At 38.2% G+C, this 18753-nt stretch overlaps 1 protein-coding gene across 3 annotated transcripts in view; it reads right to left on the bottom strand.

Annotated features, from left to right (window-relative positions):
- The window catches only part of VPS13C (vacuolar protein sorting 13 homolog C), a 187196-nt gene that overhangs the window by 54738 nt on the left and 113705 nt on the right, over nucleotides 1-18753 (bottom strand). For all 3 annotated transcript variants that reach the window (XR_010317431.1, XM_064267464.1, XM_064267465.1), the window contains exons 45-51: nucleotides 17353-17500; nucleotides 11503-11656; nucleotides 9373-9482; nucleotides 6817-6986; nucleotides 5349-5593; nucleotides 3913-4142; nucleotides 2320-2412 (exon numbers count right to left, since the gene is read on the bottom strand). Coding sequence is in view for 2 of the 3 variants with exons in the window: in XM_064267464.1 (XP_064123534.1) it covers nucleotides 2320-2412; nucleotides 3913-4142; nucleotides 5349-5593; nucleotides 6817-6986; nucleotides 9373-9482; nucleotides 11503-11656; nucleotides 17353-17500 (1150 nt within the window). In the remaining variant the exon portion in view is untranslated. The remainder of the gene's footprint in view (nucleotides 1-2319; nucleotides 2413-3912; nucleotides 4143-5348; nucleotides 5594-6816; nucleotides 6987-9372; nucleotides 9483-11502; nucleotides 11657-17352; nucleotides 17501-18753) is intronic.

Genomic DNA, 18753 nt, shown 5'->3' with positions numbered 1-18753 from the left:
ACTTTGAGGATTAAGATGTACCTGACCCAAACCTGGTGTATTCTATTGCCTCATATGCATGCAAAAGCTGGATAATGAATAAGGAAGACTGATAAAGAATTGTACCTCTGAATTATGGTGCTGGCAAAGAATACTGACTATATCATGGAGTGCCAGAAGAACGAACAGATCTGTCTCGGAAGAGAAGAAGTATACGCAGATTGCTCCTTAGAACCAAGATGGTGTCATGGACTGAATTGTGCCCCCAAAAAATACATGTATCAACTTGGTTAGGCATTGATTTCCGGTATTGTGTGGTTGTCCTCCATTTTGTGATTGTTATAATTTTCCTAGGTTATAAATCCTAATCTCTGACTGTGATTAATGAGGCAAGATTAGATTATGTTAAAGAGGATCAGGGTGGGATATAATACTCTTATACTGGTCCCATCCCTGATCCAATGTAAAAGGAGGTTCCCTGGGGAGTGGCCTGCACCACCTTTTATCTCTCAAGAGATAAAAGGAAAGAGAAGTGAGCAGAGAGATGGGACCCTCATACTACCAAAAAAGCAGTGCCAGGAGCAGAGTGTGTCCTTTGGACCCAGGGTTCCTGCACAGAGAAGCTCCTGGTTCAGGGCAAGACTGACGGCAAGGATGTTCCTCCAGAGCAGACAAAGACAGAAAGCCCTCCTCTGGACTGATGCCCTCAATTTGGACTTCTAGCCTACTAGACTGTGGGAAAATAAATTTCTCTTTGTTACAGCCACTTGTGGTGTTTCTGTTAAAGCAGCAACAGATAACAAAGACAGACAGTAGGACTTCATTTCACATACTTTGGACATGTTATCAGGAGGGACTGGTCCCTGGAGAAGGACATCATGCTTGGTAGAGGGTCAGGGAAAAAGAAGAGGACCCTCAACAAGATGGGCTGACACAGTGGCTGCAACAGTGGCTCAACCATAACACAGATTGTGAGGATGTCTCACAACTAGGCAGTGTTTCATTCTGTTGTACTTGGGGTCGCTATGAGTGGGAACCGACTCAATGGCACCTAAAAACAACATCAACAGTGCCCAAAGCTTTTTGTGGCCTGATGTCTATTCAATCAGTTAGCCAGCGTTTCCCCAAAATTAAGAAATATTAGAACAAGTAAATTAGATTCCTTTATTGTTCACTTCTCACAATCCTTACTTAATATGTTAAAGAAATACTGAGAAGATCTAGCACGCATTGCTTCCCAAATTTACCTGTCAACTGAATCCTTTTTATTTCCTTGCTTTATAATGTTACCTATAATTAGTGTCCCTGGTCCTACACCTCTACCACACCATTCTCTCCAACCATATCCGAACTACCCTTCTAAGTCCTTAAGGGATTTTTTCACACCTCTGCCCTTGTGCATATTGTTGGTTCTGTCTGGATAACCTTTCCTCTCCCTCTTCAACTAACAATTGGACTCTGAAAACACTAGACTTTCATAATTCAGTTTAAGCAGCCTCTCCTCCAGACAGCTTTCTCTGCTGCCCTGGTCTGAGTTAGAGGCCCCTTGCCTGTGATCCCTACAGTACCTTGTGCATGCCTCTGGCATTGAAAGCTGCAATCACAGATTTCCTTTCTTCTCCCACATATTTCCTTATAAAGTTCTTTGAAAGCAAGAACTATGGTTTCCCAGTGCCTTGTACAGGATGTTATTTGTACATAGTAAGTGCTCAACAAATGTTTGCTTAATGAATAAAAAAATTTACGCACAAATAAATGGGAGGACAATCCCCCAGTACCTAAGCTGGTGCCTCAGAGGAAGCGCACACAAATTGAAGGAGCTTCCTCCCCCCATTTAATACTTTATCTTTAAAAAAGTAAATCTTAATTTTTTTCTAGTGTACATCTGTCATTATTACAAACATTTTATAAGCCACATAAAACATTTCATCACATCATTATTAAATTCAATCAAACTATACATCAAATAAAGGCCTAAAACAACTTATTACAAATAAACCAGCAGCAATCTCATCTCCCCATCATTTCCCCCTCTCCTTCTAGCCCATCTCTGCCCTCCCCCAACCTATCCCCCCTGACGCATGCACACATGGAATAGAGAAAAACTGTCTTGATCATTTGTGGATATTATTAAGTCACCTTTTAATGAAAATAGAAACAAATACTTCACTAAAGAAAAAGGATATTAATGTTAGAGGTATGTGATTACTTAAAAGATGACTAGCATCATACTTGAGTTATGAAAAAGACATTGAAAGATATGTCAGAATACTGCAAATATACAATATTGCTAGAAAAACGAGAATTAATTTTCACCCGAAGAATATAATAGATACTAACCTTAATTATACATTCTTTAACTGTCACATTTATATTTTGCTTCCCCGAAGCCCAGGCACATTTTTCCATAAATAAAGAGCAGGGTTGTAAGATCTAGAAACAAATGAATGAAGGCCACATTTCCTTAGTAACAGATCCATTACATGCGTGACACACACCTAGAAGAACCATGTCTTACTTAACATGAGGTCTTCACCTGATACTAAAAGTGAAAAGGCAAATTAAATTAGCTCAGACTTTTTTTTTTTGAGTACTCTTCTGAACTATGGTAAATCTGTGAACACTGTTAAAGAATTTTAAGCAGTTCTGATTAACTCCCCTATACTAAATCTTTAAATAATGATGCATACTTACTATCAGCAATTTAAAATGTTTCCTTTCGCTAAAATATTTTTTAAATGATGCCTTTCTATAAAATACACTTCAGGAAATCTCCCCAAATGATGAAAAGTAGATAAATGAACAGTTTCCAGTGAACAGCAGGTCGGTCTTGAATATCATATAAGGTCCTTCTTAGAATAAATTTCAATTCTTCAAACTCAATGATTTATTATAAACTATGAACACTATATTCTCATGAAAGAAGTAAATAAAATACCCTTGCACCTGAAGGGTGCAACTAAAAAAAAAGTTAGGATGAGCTTTCAATTAATTAATTGATTAGCTTTTAATTGACATCTGTGACACAACATGAGATGATCCTACCACATAATATTTCACGATAAAGTATAGACTAAGCCAAGCACTGCATTTCTTTTTGCAAACTTTGCCCACAAATTTATGTAATTTAATATAACACCGCATCTGGAGGCGAGATTAGAAGGCAGAGGGAGACAGGAGCTGGCTGAATGGACATGGGGAACACAGGGTGGAAAGGAGGAGTGTGCTGTCTCATTAGGGGAAGAGCAGCTAGGCGTACATAGCACGGTGTGTACAAATTTTTGTATGAGAGACTGACTTGATTTGTAAGCTTTCACTTAAAAGCACAACGAATCAAAAATTTTTTTTAAAAATAAGATAAAATAACATTGCAAATGAGTTGTATAATATAATGATTCTTTTATAATAAAATCACCAAGTTAACATTTGAAAAAATTGGTATGGGAATTGTGTTAATTAACTAAAATCAGATTTTTCAATAACAGTGTAAAAGCATAATTGAAGTTAACTTTTAATAACAGCAAAACACAATCTCTTTTGGTCACATGAATCCAACTTAATTTTTTTATTCTAAGCGTAAAGGTTTTAATACTCACTCATTTGCTCATTCATTCATTAATTCACTGGGTATAGTATGGTGACCAAAAAGAACAGCTGAAAAAGAATGTTGGTTTGTACAAAAATTCAAATACTAATCGAGAGAAAACGTTAGAATGAAAGGAAAGCCAGTCTGGAGCTAATCCCCTACTCTATCACTTAACAGCCACAGCTAAGTCACTGAACCTCTCTGGAATTCAATATCCTTTTCTGTAAAACACCAAGTTTGTAGGAGATAATCTCTAAACCCTGCCGAGCGCTCACATTCTAGGATTATACAAATCAACCATTTCTGTCAGCCTTCAATCCAAGCTTCAGGTATAAGGCGATTCTTACTGTGGTAACGTTTTTCCCTCTCTTTTCTCTGAGGAAAGGGCAGGCGAGCACTTTGAGATCTCTCACAGAGGCTTCCATCATCTGCTCAAGTCTGGATGTTGATAGCGAGAGGTTACACTGGAACGAGGCCGTCAGAGCAGGCGCGTCGGCCTTTGTCAGGTTGGCAACAAACACCACTTCGGGATCTATGATCATGGCCTTTAAAGTCATATTTGGTTTTACAGAGTCATCTGAGGAAATAAAAATAGGAACCAAAAGGTTTGAAAGTAAATCTTGTCACCTGAATTCATGTTATCTTCAAGTTGCTAAGTTGCTGCTAATATTCTGCTATAATGGATATGGTTAAAATAACAATTATCAATAACTGATTAATTAATACTAAAGACTAAATGTGGGCAAGAGGACTCGGACCCCTATCCACAAGATCGTTCCCTACCTTGGCCTAGCAGGAATAAACTTGTTTGGAATTTTTGTCAGAATTAAGGCGTGTGCATGTATACACAATGACTGTACGTTATGTTTTATGTTATATGTTATGTTGTGTTTTGTGTTTGTTGTGTTGTGTGTTGCCTTGTGTGCTGTCTTGTGTTCTTGTTGAAGGGTCAAGGAAGGGAAAACTGGGGAGGAGAATATCAAGAAGAGAAAAAGAGGCCCTGATAAAGCAGACAGACCATTATTACTTGTTTATGTTGATTCTACCATAAAGCTCATAGTCACTGCCATACTATCTGTAGTATAAATAATTAAATGTACATTTGAATACAGGGACATGATTACAACTTAAGAAACATAAAAGATAAATGAAAACATATAACTCAGACCTTGCCAGTAAATGACAGTTTTCCAATCTTACTTGGTTAAACAGAGAGAAAAGTGCCTCAGACCTCAGACAATCACAATTTAACTTAAAAAGTCACTAATCTGCTTGGTAACACTGGAATAAAAGAAGTGCAGGGCTGGGAAGGGGCTTCAGATTATTCCTAGACCAGATAGTCTCAAGCTACGTTTCGGAGAGCTTAAGGATCCTACAGTTGTATCCTAGGGGCTTCAAGCTAAAGCCTCCCAAGTCCCCACCTGTTGCTACTTCTGTTCAGTTGCTCTTCAATATGCTAGAATTCTTAAAAATATTTTCTCTGAATAAAAGATTCCCCTTCTAAAAAACAGGCTGCAAACCACGGACCCAGATTAATCCCCTCTATTTCCAGATGAATAAAGAAATGTTAATGGCAGAGTTTAAACCAGAGCAAAGGTTTTCTGGCCCCTGATTCCAATATATTAATACTGTACTTTTCTCTTAGAAATATATGCTTAGTAAAGTTTTTCTTTAAATTTTAAAGACTAATTTTATCTTCTTAAATTCTCCATTTCCCTCTTCTGTATTTATAATTTTGTTAAAATATAGGAGAAGTTATCTAAGACAAATAAATTCTGCTAACCTTTCTCTGACTTGATTCTTGCTGTGCCAGTCTGTCTCAGTGCAATCTGTGTTTCTTTTGCCATATTTTCTGGACTCTGAGGCACAGCCTGGATGAAGAAATCTGCCACAGTCATCAGAAACTCCACACTGGCACATACATACAGCTTGTCAAGAACAGCATCAATTTGACTTCCATTTTTGTCTTGTTTGTAGCTTATATCAATCATAGAACTCTTATCTTGGTCATTCTTTTTGTCAATCATTCTGAAAAAAATACATGCCATTCATTATTTTAAATTCCTGCTAAAATAATTAAAAAGATGAAAACTTTCGTACACATCTTAATAATCTTTCTTTCACTTTTCAGTTTCTAATTTCAGCAGAAAAGAGGTCAGTATTAACTAGAATCTAAGTACCCAACTACAACCAAGACATGTTCTCCTAATTTCCACAATTCAAGATTTATGCTACTAAGCAATTACAGGATACTTTATAATTATCATGCAATACTACAGAAATAAATCATGACAGCCTTGGGCAACTAATAAAACATATCAATGGTCCCACAAATTTTAGAAAACAACCTTTTTATACTATTTTAAGAAATGAAATCTGCCTAGAGGAATTTATATCCAAAACCATCCTACAAAACTTGAAGTCAAAAGTATTCAGTGCAACTCTGCTCAGCAGGTGTTTATCAAGGGTCTACAGTGACAGTTTCCACACATCCTCATGCGTGCTGCAAAAAGGAGGCTACCAAACAAATGGAAGTGTTTATCACTCTTGCCTGGAGAGGTATCCCAGACATAAAATTTGCAAATTCGAAAAGATAGTTGCATGATAGCACGTTTTGCTTACTTCTTATTCATCTCTCAGAAAAACAAAGGACTCAAAAATATCTAGTGTGTACTCAACAGACTCCAAGTTTAGGCTGCAACATATTTTTTCTCCAAAAAACATCAAAGTAGAATTATTATATGTCTCATTACTTGAGAAAGGAATAAAAACATAATTAGGCTATTGAAGCTAACATATCTTCCCCTTTACAGTAGGCTGATGTAAGTTAATCTTTCAAAACGGATTCATAATGTAAATATGCTAGGGATCCTATTTCTTTTAAAACCCCGAAATTTTGCAGACCTTATTTCTTTTAAGAGGTATGAACAAAATAAGCAAGATAAAGTAAAAATTCATAACTTTAAAGCTTTTTTTATTGAAAAAAAATTCTGCCAACTAAGGACAATTTAGCAAAATACGTGTTAAATTACATGATTTACCATTAAACCTCTTATATTCTTTTACTTCCCATTTTTAAGGCAGTACTCCATTTTATTGTAAAACTTCCATCCTTGATGCAATTCAAATCAAGAAGTATGATCAAATGACCAAGACCTCTTTTAATAATTCTAACCCTAGAAATGTCTGCTAACAGTGCCAGGTACAATATTAACCTTAAATAATGAACAGCAAATTCAGAGATCACCGACCTTGAAGTTACTCTCTCAATGCCTTCTCTGAGGTCATCAAGGGTGCACGTCTTCAGTTTAATACTGACATTCATTGAACCATCTTTAAACATCTTCCCTGCTGAGGCCATAAGATGTAGTCTGAGTTCACCAAGCCGTAAACTGTCATTATGAAAGGAAAGTTTGGATTCCTGCGGGATATTTTTTCAAGAAAAAGAATCAATTGCATTTAAACACTGTTATTATTTTTAAATATATTTCTTAGTTCAGAGATTAAAGGCAAGTCGATGTCACAAATTTTTAAAGTATGGGTGTTAATACTCACAAACGGCACAGGGAAATAATATGCATGTCTGTGTATACATGTACATACAAATAAATACATATGTGTGTGATGTTATTCAACAGTAGCTAATACACAAAACTGATCTGATTTATAGTTTAATGCAAATAAAAATAATCAGAAAACACTTTTTTCAATTAGTCAATCTAATAAATATTTAATAAGCTCTTCTGTATAAAACGTTGTGGTGGAACTATAAGGCATGAAACGTTATCTCAGTGAGCTTAGGCCCTAACTGAAAAGACAACACAAATAATATATTAAAAGGAACATCACAAGAGGTGTTATGAGGTGTATATGATCAAATACCATGTGACATAGTCACTTATTAATTCATATTTACATCCTCACACATTCCAGAAAGGATTTTAAGTGGTTAGCTTCAGAATATAAATAGTAAAAGCTCAGACAGGTCAAAGAGATCACTGAAGACTGGGAAAAATCCATGAAGAAGGTGAGAACTTAACTGAGCATTGGAGGCTGAGTGGAATGGAGCTAAGCCAAGAGGGGATAGAAGGCATTCTAGATGGGAGAAAACACAAGCAAATCCTTCAAGATGCTCTGAGGGCACAAGGTACAGGCTGATTAGGCTTGAAGATGTCGATTATAGAATAGTAAAAACATGGTTAGAAGAAATTCGAAGGTCTAATAGAGGTCTCAAATCCTAAATGAAAGATTTAAACTTTTATTTAAGAAAAAAAGGACCCCCACTCTTTATTCCACCATAATACATAGCTCCAAATTCTCAAAGCATCCCCAGATTTTGAAAGAAAACCAACCAACCAAGATCTGCAGGGAAGTAAAGAACAACAGTCACAGCTGCTCCCTACAGAGCCAAGCATTGAGAAACAGGATGCTGGTGACGTACAATCCTTGGCACAATCCTTACAGCTCTGCACCTTCTCTTACTCAAGAGAGTGAGGAAGAATGCTTGCTAGGATCAGGGCATGCACTAGTAATGCCTCCATATTGGGCAACATCAAACATTTGAAAGTTTACAGGACTACTTGTGATCTGATGATTAAGTGATCTAATCAACATTTATTGGAAGGCACTACATAATAATAGAAAAAACAAAAACAGTTTTCTAAAATACTGCTGAGATACTGTCTGTTTCAAATCATTACGGTACTACACCTTGATTCTTCAAATTTTTAATCCATGTCTACTATTTAAAAAAAAAAAAATCCTGTTGCCATCAAGTCAATTCCAACTCATAATGACCCTACAGGACAGAGAACTGCCTAATAGGCAGCTTCCGAGAAGTAGCTGGTGGATTCGAGCTTAGCTGCTAACCAAAAGGTCGGCGTTCAACTCTTGATCCAGCTAGAGAGCTGAGTGCCTTCGCCAAGGCTTACTGGCAGAGCGGGGTGCCTCTGAGCACTTATCAGTGGAGCTAAAGAACTTTGTAACACTTGCCCAAGCAGGGCAGGGACTGGGGCTGGCGCAGCGAAAGGCCTGCCTGTGGACACGGCTGAGAAGAAGCTGTCCTGATCTAAGAATTGTATCCTTAGTCATTTCTGATCCTGAATTGTAACCCGTCCTTCCCTAATAAACCCCATAGTCATGAGTATTATCTATGAGTTCCGTGTGGCTACTGCAACAAATTATCAAACCCAGGAGAGAAGTAGAGAGTGCTGTGGAAGGGATGGATGGAGTTATAACTGGTAAAAAAAAAAAAATGGCTGTTTGACCTCCACGTCATAATAACCAGCCTTGGGCTGTCGATCTTGATTATCCTTCCCCATTGTGAAGTCAGAGGTCAGAAGCACCTGCCAGGCCATTTTTAAAAACGCTTATGTATCACGGATAATCATGAATTTGAAAATAAAGCTCTAAGGCTCCAAGCTTCTTATCATTACATATGCATATATATGCAATAAAATTATACATATAATTAATAACTCATACATAACATTCCTCTATATAAGAGATGAATCTAAATGTGTTTTGGTGCTGTTGTTACTTGGAAGAAGTAAAACCCAGAGTGATTTCCCTTAGACTAGTAAGATCAGAGACACTAACAAACACAAGACTGAGAGCAGGACCAACGCATATGCTATAGGCCAAAGAGAATTTTATATACACATTGATTTTTTAAACAAATAGTCCTAATTTTATATACAAATTAATTTTTTAACAAATAGTCCCATCAAAAAATGACATTATAAAAATGAGTATTTTAAAACCCAGAGCTAAGGACTTATTTCTAACTACAGAAATTTACTACATACCTGGTTGATATCATTATTATAAAGGATAATGGAAAGAGATTCAAAGTGAAAATCAAATTGGAGAGTAGCACTGTGGTCCACAGGAATCTCTGAGTTTGTCAAATCTTGCTCTGATGGTTCAAACATGAATGTGAAAATTAAAAGGCTTTTAAGTAGGCATATGCTTTTATACATATCTAAAAAACTGAGATAACAATTTCTTACTCTAAATTTACATCATACTTGTTGGGATTCTTTAAATCCTATTACAAGACAACTAACAAAAAAAAGCAATGACCTATTCCACACGTATTCAGTACAGGGCAGGTGGTGGAGATAGACTATCTATGTAAAAAGAAAAAGAAGAGGTCTTGCAAAGACTACCAAAAAGACAACTTAAAAAAAAAAAAAAAAAAGCCACTCCTAAGCAAGACTAGATAGAGTAGTTCATAATTATCAGAGCATTTTCACGTAACTGATGCCACACCATCCTCAAGAGATTATAAAACTGGAGGCAGAGGAAAGTTCGGCACGTTGCCCTAGATCAAACAGCTGCTCGGTAACAGATCCTCCACCAGCCTAGTGCACGCCTCACTGTCTTATGCTGCCTGTGTCACTCAACCTGTTACCTTTACAGGAAGAACAGGATATAATTCAATAGCAGAGTTAAATAGAGTTCAAATATACATTTGGGAGATGGCAGCTTTGGAATTCTGGGGTGAAAAAGACTTCAAGAAGTAATTTAGTCTTCTCCCTCATCTTCAGGCAGAAACTTCAGACAGGTAAGAATTGTTCTTGCTTTGAGTCACTTTTTAAAAAGGGATTCTATCACCTCTTGTGCAGATTGGTTGTTCCGTAGGAAAGTCTGTTCTCACAAGTTACTGGAAAAGCAACATTGTACAACTTTTACCAGATCAAGGCTGCTCCAAGTTGGGAGACCCTTTTCCTTTTTCACTTTTCCTGAAGGTAATTTACATTCCAAACTTCATCATCTTTGCAGCTCTCATATGAACTCACAAGTGTTCCCAAGTGTCGCATTAACCACAGAGCCAGAATCTGAAACAGGAATCTGACTACAGCTGAACGTAATGAGGTCATTAATCACATAAAGCCTGCCTGCTGTAGCTTATTCGTCCCTACATAGTCCCTGCCTAGCCACAATTAACAGCCAGCTTATTTAGCATTTGCCTCTATGGTGGCACGAACCCAGCCTCGGGAGAACATGCTGGCCTCACCAACCTCATGTGGTGCTCACAAAGATCCCCTTGACCCAAAACCTTATTCTGCACAATCGTTCACGTGATATAAAAACACACCAAGCCTAACTACAGGAGAAGCACTGTTGGTAAGGTATTATTAGGCGGCAATTTTATCGATTACTGTCAGAAGTAACACCTGATGGTCTAAGAGCATTATAAAAGCACAAGAGCCTGCGTCCGTTTATTACAGGGGCAAGGAACACTTACTTCATCTCTTTTTAGCCATGAAAATATTAATCTATTTACAGTCTAATAAACCATGTAACATCAGTGATTTTAAAGAATGAATAAGGAGTTAAATTATATTTCATACAATCTGTTTAAAAGAGCAAGAAGGAAACTTATACTTTAGAAAAATCATCATTTAAAAATAGCTGAATTAAAAAAGATTCAGTGCTTTCAGAAGGCTCAATTTTAATAACATGGAAAATTCCCTTACATACCTAACTACGTCATTGTCCAATACAGCCAGACGAGTAAAGCTGTGACTCTACAAGAATGCCTTTCTTTCTCAAGGGTCAGTTGTCTGAGTTTGATACCAAGGTCCTTTTCTCTCAATTATTTTGGGACCTTACTATGCTGCATGCTTAGTTGGCTTTTTCTCACAAAGTGCGCCCGGCAAGGCAAATTCAGTTTTTATAAGTAAAGGGCAAACGAACATCATGCAGGCAACAACAGGTGGCCCTTTGCCCTGCAGCAGATGACACACTTACCTCCTGCTCCCAAGAGCTTCAAGAGCAGCCCAGCCCTAGCTCCAGAGGTTTTCCATGGTAAATAGAACAGTATCCGATCATTTCATATCATATGCTGGACAACCACAAATGCTACATATAAATATAAACACTATTATTTCCCCATAACTGAAGGAAAAACATTCACCAGTTGATTATACCTTTGAGGAGGTCAGATCCACTGGAAACATCTTCTTTCCTCACTCTTAGAGCCTCCTGGGTAGACTGTGTGGGACTCGGCTGGGAAGAAGCTTCTCCGAGATTTTCCAGTAAAATTTTCATTAAAACTGTTAAGTCATCTTCACTGAGAGCAACCTAGAAATCATCAGTAATTTGTTAGTATAATGTTGAGAAAATGCAGAATATTGTGTCCCAATTTATAGTTCCTCAAATTAACTATTCATCTGGTAAAAAAAGAGAGTTGGAACCATAAATACCAGAGAAGTCTTTGCTCATGTACAGTGTGAGACACACCTTTGTGCACAAGCACATCTCTGCCTCCACCCACGTCAAAGCCCCTGCCTCTGTCACTCCTCACTCTTCCTGCACCTGGGCCTCTGTCTCCTCACCTTCAGTCTACCTCTCTCTCTCCTCACCCAGCACCAGCTCCTTCCTCCACATCATCTGCTCCTCTCCAACTCAATACGAAGCCCTGGTGGCTTAGGGCTTAAGAGCTTGGCTGCAACCAAAGGGTCAGCAGTTTGAATTCACCAGCCACTCTTTGGAAACCCTATGGGGCAGTTCTACTCTGTCCTATAGTGTCGCTACAGGTCAGAACTGACTCGACAGCAATGGGTTTGGTTGTTTTTGTTTTTTTAAAACTCAATGCAGGAAGAGTGCTGTTCAGTTTCCACCAAGAAATAAAAAGATGCTCTCCGGCTACGCAGCTCTTCTTTCTCAGTACATACACACCTGATCCACACAAACATTTGTTTAACCCATCAAGAATAACATCTCTTAGAACAATAACATCTACACAGAATTTTTTAAAACCAAAACATGCTCCAGGAGGACTGCATCTTGTTCACCTCCTACCTTTATAAAAGGGGAAAATGTAGCAAAAAGAAGGGGGGAAAAAAAGTCAGGCAGATCTGTTTCAGCTCCACCATCTTCAGACTGTGTTGTTGGTCAAGCTTCTTGGCCTCCCGAACTCAAGTTTCCTAATCCTTAAAATAGGAATAGCACCACCTTCCTCACAGGTGGTTGTGAGTAACATGAAGCAGCTGGAGTAAATGAAGCCAACACTGGCTACTAAAAAGACCCATTAAATCTGTACTTCCTTTGAACCATTTTATCCCTCTACCCTCTATATGTTTTCCACACACATCAGTGGTTCAAAAGTCTGTTTCAAGCTCATACACACAAACTCAGACAAGTATGCATGCATGCACAGCATCTTCTCTTCCAGATGTCATACCACTATGTCCCCCAAATTGGGAATAACTGACTATTCCAATTAAATTATAGCCTGGGAAGTTGCCTGGCTCCCAACCTAGATGAATTTGAGCAGCTATCTTCACGGGAGATAACAACCAAGGATTTCTTGTCTGCCCGGAGCAACTCTGTCGTAACTCTGCAGAACTTGTCTGACCAGCCAAGACATCACAGCTGCCTGAAGAACAGCTAATGTCACTACCTCCTTTGATTTGCTGTGGGTGAAAAAAAGCAACTGTTTCACATACTTAGACTGACCTTCAGTAAGTCTGAAGGACAACTTTGAGAAGCAGCCCCACAGTTCTTTAAGAACTGTCAAACCGATCTACCCAGAACAACTTGTTACGTGTTACCAGCCTGATACCCTTTCTTAGCTGCATTCTGGACCCAGGGAAACTATACAGCCTGTAACCAAAGAGTGGGTGTCTGGAGACGCCTGAATCGTTGACAGATTAGGCAGCACGGGCTTACCCACTGTGCGTATTCTTGATTTACCAAGGGTCCTTCTGGTTAAAGTATGAATCCCATCTTGCTTTGAAGCTAAATTGTTGGAGCTGTTCTTTTTTTTCACCCCCTTGTTTCTTCTGAAGGAAAGGTAGAGAGGATACTATAATCATCCCCCATGTACCTACCACCTAGCTTTGTCAAATCTCAACAGATTGATATATGTCCTTCAGATCATTTTCATCCCCCACGCACCTACCACCTAGCTTTGTCAAATCTCAACAAGTTGATGTATGTCCTTTAGGTCTTTTTCCCCATCACAAACATAGCTGAAGTCTTATGTGTACCTCTCTCAGACCCCATTTCCCTTTCTCCTTTCCTCCCCAGAGAAAGGCATTACCCTGAATTATTAGAGAATTATTATTCTCACAGGTGCTTTCTTACATTTACCACCAATGGCACTCCCCACAAACAATGTAACAGCGCTATTTTACATCTTTTAAAATCTGAAATAAATATAAAACTGTAAGATCATTTTGACACTAATTTTTTTTTTTCATTTTTATATTTGATCCATTTTGTTTGAGAGTTCTAGTTCATTCACTTTATCTGCTTTGTAACGCCCCCTGTATGAACAGACCATGATTTTATCCCCACTGTCCTCCTAACAGACATTGAGGCTTTACTTCTGCTTTTGGTAAACCTATAATAGGGAAAAGCCAACCCACACAATCATTGAAAAGTAGGAAAAACGGTCAAATATTAGTGCTAGGATCTAATTTCTTAGCAGCAAAGAAGGCATTAAGAGAAGGACTCCATATTTTGACATAGAGACTTCTCTATGAATACCCTAAATGGTCATAAATCAGCAATTCTTTCTCACATAAGACACCCATTCATATATACACACAGGTATCTTTCACTCCCACAGCAAACTTCCATTTTAACTCCTTCCTCATTAAAACTCTGTTCCTTGAACCCTTCTGTTTTATCTGAGAACCAACTCTGAAATAATCACAGATATCGAAACAACTAAAATACTAAATTTTCATTTGTATTTCACACACCCTACTTGTTTAGTGTCCCCCATCCCTCCACTCCTCCCTATTTGGCTTCAACAGTCTCACACACAGAGGCACACAAGAATCACAGGTGTCCTGCACCTGCACGATCATCTTCCATCTGTCTCACCTCTTCCTGTGAGCCTACGTGTAACCTGCTAACTATACCATTAAAAGTACTGCTATATTTATATGCTTACCTAATGATGCTTACTTAAAATGACATCATTAGTATAACTACAAGATGATCTGTACACATTAAAAATACTTCCAAGGCAGGGAAAGAAGTCCCGGCTAAGTAAAGCATTACTGAAAAAGAAGAACAAAGTGGGAAGCCTCACTCTACCTGATTTTAGAACATATACCACCACAGTAGTCCAAATAGCCTGGTACTGGTACGATAACAGATACATAGACCAATGGAACAGAATTGAGAATCCAGACATAAATCCATCCACATTTGTGCAGCTGATATTTAACAAAGGCCCAAAGTCAGTTAAGTAGGGAAAAGACAGTCTCTTTAACAAATGGTGCTGACTTAACTGGATATCCATCTGCAAAAAAATGAAACAAGACACATACCTCACACCATGCACAAAAACTAACTCAAAATGGACCAAAGACCTAAATATAAAATCTAAAGATCATAGAAGAAAAAATAGGGACTATGCTAGGAGCCCTAATACATGGCGTAAACAGTATACAAGACATTACTAACAATGCACAAACACCAGAAGAGAAACTAGATAACTGGGAGCTCCTAAAAATCAAACACCTATGCTTATCCAAAAGCTTCACCAAGGAGTAGAAAGATTACCTACGGACTGGGAAAAAGTTTTTACCTATGACATTTCCGATCAGCGTCTGAGCTCTAAAATCTACATGATACTACAAAAACTCAACAACAAAAAGACAAATAACCCAATAAAAAAATAGGCAAAGGATATGAACAGGCACTTCACTGAAGAAGACATTCGGGTAGCTAACAGATACATGAGGAAATGCTCACAATCATTAGCCATTAAAAAAAAAAAAATTTTTTTTTTTCAATGCCATTTAGAGCAATGCAAATCAAAACTACAATGAGGTTCCATCTCACTCCAACAAGGCTGGAATGAATCCAAAAAACACAAAATAATAAATGCTGGCAAGGTCATGAAGAAACTGGAACCCTTACACACTACTGGTGGGAATACAAAACAGTACAACCACTTTGGAAATCTATTCAGCACTTCCTTAAAAAGCTAGAAATAGAACTACCATACGATCCAGCAATCCCACTCCTTGGAATATACCCTAAAGAAATAAGAGCCTTTACATGAACAGATGTACGCACACCCATGTTCACTGCAGCACCGTTTACGATAGCAACAAGATGGAAGCAACCAAGGTGCCCATCAATGGATGAATGGATAAATAAATTATGGTATATTCACACAATGGACTACGAGGTATCGATGAAGAACAATGATGAATCCATTTAACATTTCATAATATGGAGGAATCTGGAAGGCATTATGCTGAATGAAATCAGTCAGCTGCAAAAGGACAAATATTCTATGAGACCACTATTATGAGAATTCAATAAATAGTTTAAACAGAGAAAATATCCTTTGATGGTTACGAGGGGGGGAGGGAGGGAGGGAGAGGAGAATTCACTAATTAGATAGTACACAAGAACTCATTTAGGTGAAGGGAAAGACAACACATGATATAGGAGAGGTCAGCACAACTGGACTAAACCAAAGGCAAAGAAATTTCCTAAATAAACTGAACACTTAGAAGGCCATCGTAGCAGAGGTGGGGGTTTGGGGACCATGGTTTCAGGGAACATCTAGGTCAGCTGGCATAACAAAATCTATTAAGAAAACATGCCGCATCCCACTTTGGTGAGTGGTGTCCAGGGTCTTAAACACTTGCAAGCAGCCATTTAAAATGCATCAATTGGTCTCAACGTACCTGAGGCAAAGGAGAATGAAGAACACCAAAGACACAAGGTAATTATGAGCCCAAGAGACAGGAAGGGCCACAAAAATCAGACAATACATCAGCCTGATACCAGAAGAAGTAGATGGTGCCCGGCTACACCTGATGACTGCCCTGACGGGGAACACAACTGAGAATCCCTGATGGAGCAGAACAGTGGAATTTAGATGTCAAATTTTTGTAAAAAGACCAGACTTAATGGTCTGACTGAGACTAGAAGGACTCCAGAGGACATGGTCCCCAGACCTTCTGTTAGCCCAAGACAGGAACCATTCCCAAAGCCGACTCTTCAGACAGGGATTAGACTGGACTATAAGACAGAAAATGATACTGGTGAGGAGTGAGCTTCTTGGATCAAGTAGACACATGAGACTATGTGGGCAGCTCATGTCTGGAGGGAAGACAAGACAGAATGGGACAGAAGCTAGCTGAATGGACACGGGGAATACATGGTAGAGAGAAGGAATGTACTCTCATTAGGTGGAGAGCAATTAGGAGTATATAGCAAGGTGTATATAAATTTTTGTATGAGAGACTGACTTGATTTGTAAACTTTCACTTAAAGCACAATTTAAAAAAAAAGAAATACTTTCAAGGTGCTCTGAATCTGAGTATCACTTCATACTGTCTTACAACCTGTTGTTGTTGCCATCAAGTCAATTCCAACTCATGGAGAGCCCAAGTGTCAAGAGTAGAACTGGTCTATAAGGTTTTCAAGGCTGTGACCTTTCAGATGCAGATCTCCAGGCTGTCTTCCAAGGCATCTCTGGGTGGGTTTGAACTGCCAGCCTTTCAGCCAGTAGTCAAGCACTTAACCCTTTGTACCATCCAGGGACTTCTGCCTTAAAACTTTAATAGAATTTTCCAAAGCAAAGAGTAATATTTTCAGTAGACTCCAATAAGTTTTATCTCATACTTCTTGTTGGTTTTAGGAAATATTTGACTAAAATGAAATAAGGAAAAGTACAGAAACTAGGATGGCCTCATCTCCAGTGCATTATCATCACTTCTGATGTATATCAGAACTCCACTATTAGTGATAAAAGCCTATGGAGCAATTTTCATATATTTTATACATATACTTACCTGCATAGGTTTTAATTTTCCTTTTATCTCCATCCCTGGAATTTGCATGTACCAAGCTGCTGCTAAATTTCGCTCTATAGATAAAACCATGTTGACTGGTTTTAAAATCTCAATGTCATGCTGTGCAAAGCCAGCCTGCAAAATAGTTCTAAAAAAAAAAAAAAATTTTTTTTCATATTTTTGAAATTTACATTTTAAAATGAGGGCTATTAAATTGTGTGTTAGTTTCCATACAGCATTTTCTTAAGTAACACTGATTTCAAAGACACCAATTTCATAAAGTATAACCATTGCAATTATTTACTATTTTTCAAAAAGGTTGTCTGATACTGCAACTACTGCAATGCTATACACATAAATGTTATACCCTCCTAGAACTGGAGGATAAGAAAGTAACAGCCTACTTAGCCTTTGGCATATTACTGGTCTTCTCCAAAGTTAAGTAGAAAAACTCACTTTTATGGATTGAATTGTATTCCCCCAAAATGTGTGTCAACTTGGCTAGGCCATGATTCCCAGTATTGTGTGGCTGTCCACCATTTTATGATGTAATGTGATTATCCTATGTGCTGCAAATCCTAATGTCTGCCTGTGGTTAAGGAGGCAAGATTAGGTTATGTTAAAGAGGATTAGGGTGGGATGCAACACCCTTACTCGGGTCACATCCCTGATCTGATATAAAGGCAGCTTCCCTGGGGTCTGGCCTGCAGATCACCTTTTATCTTACAAGAGACAAAAGGAGAGAGAAGCAAGCAGAAAGAGAGGGACCTCATGCCACCAAGAAAGAAGAGCCAGGAGTGGAGTGCATCTTTTGGACCCAGGGTCCCTACACTGAGAAGCTCCTAGACTGGGGGAAGACTGATGACAAGAATCTTGCCCCAAAGCAACAGAGAAAGAAAGCCTTCCCTGGAGCTGGCACACTGAATTTGAACTTCTAGCCTCCAAGACTGTGAGAGAATAAATTTCTGTTTGTTAAAGCCATCCTCTTGTGGTATTTCTGTTATAGCAGCACTAGATGACTAAGACACTCACCAAACCCCGAAGTTAAGTTATCATATGGTAACAGTCATTTCTAGCTTGCCTGCCAATGACCATTCGCACAAATACTCTAAGCACACACTCTTGCCATTCCACAGAGACAACAACTTCGCATTTGGAGTCTATTCATTTTGACACCTCATTGAGAATTCCCAAATGTGACGGTTTGGAAATGAGAAATAAGTCTTAGATTTTATTATATTTTAGGAAATTTTGGCCCATGTATGAAAAAGAACTATCTGTATGCAAAGCTATAAAACTAAATTAAGTATTATTAAGTAAAGTATAATTTTAACAAATTTTATAAAATGGAAAAGTCACTTTATAAATTTTAGCAAGACAAAAATGCAAATTCTACAAGAC

This window comes from Loxodonta africana, chromosome 13 (assembly GCF_030014295.1).
Source record: "Loxodonta africana isolate mLoxAfr1 chromosome 13, mLoxAfr1.hap2, whole genome shotgun sequence".
NCBI lineage: Eukaryota > Metazoa > Chordata > Mammalia > Proboscidea > Elephantidae > Loxodonta > Loxodonta africana.
The sequence above is the reverse complement of the archived record's forward strand: the minus strand, read 5'-3'. Positions and strand labels throughout refer to the sequence as shown.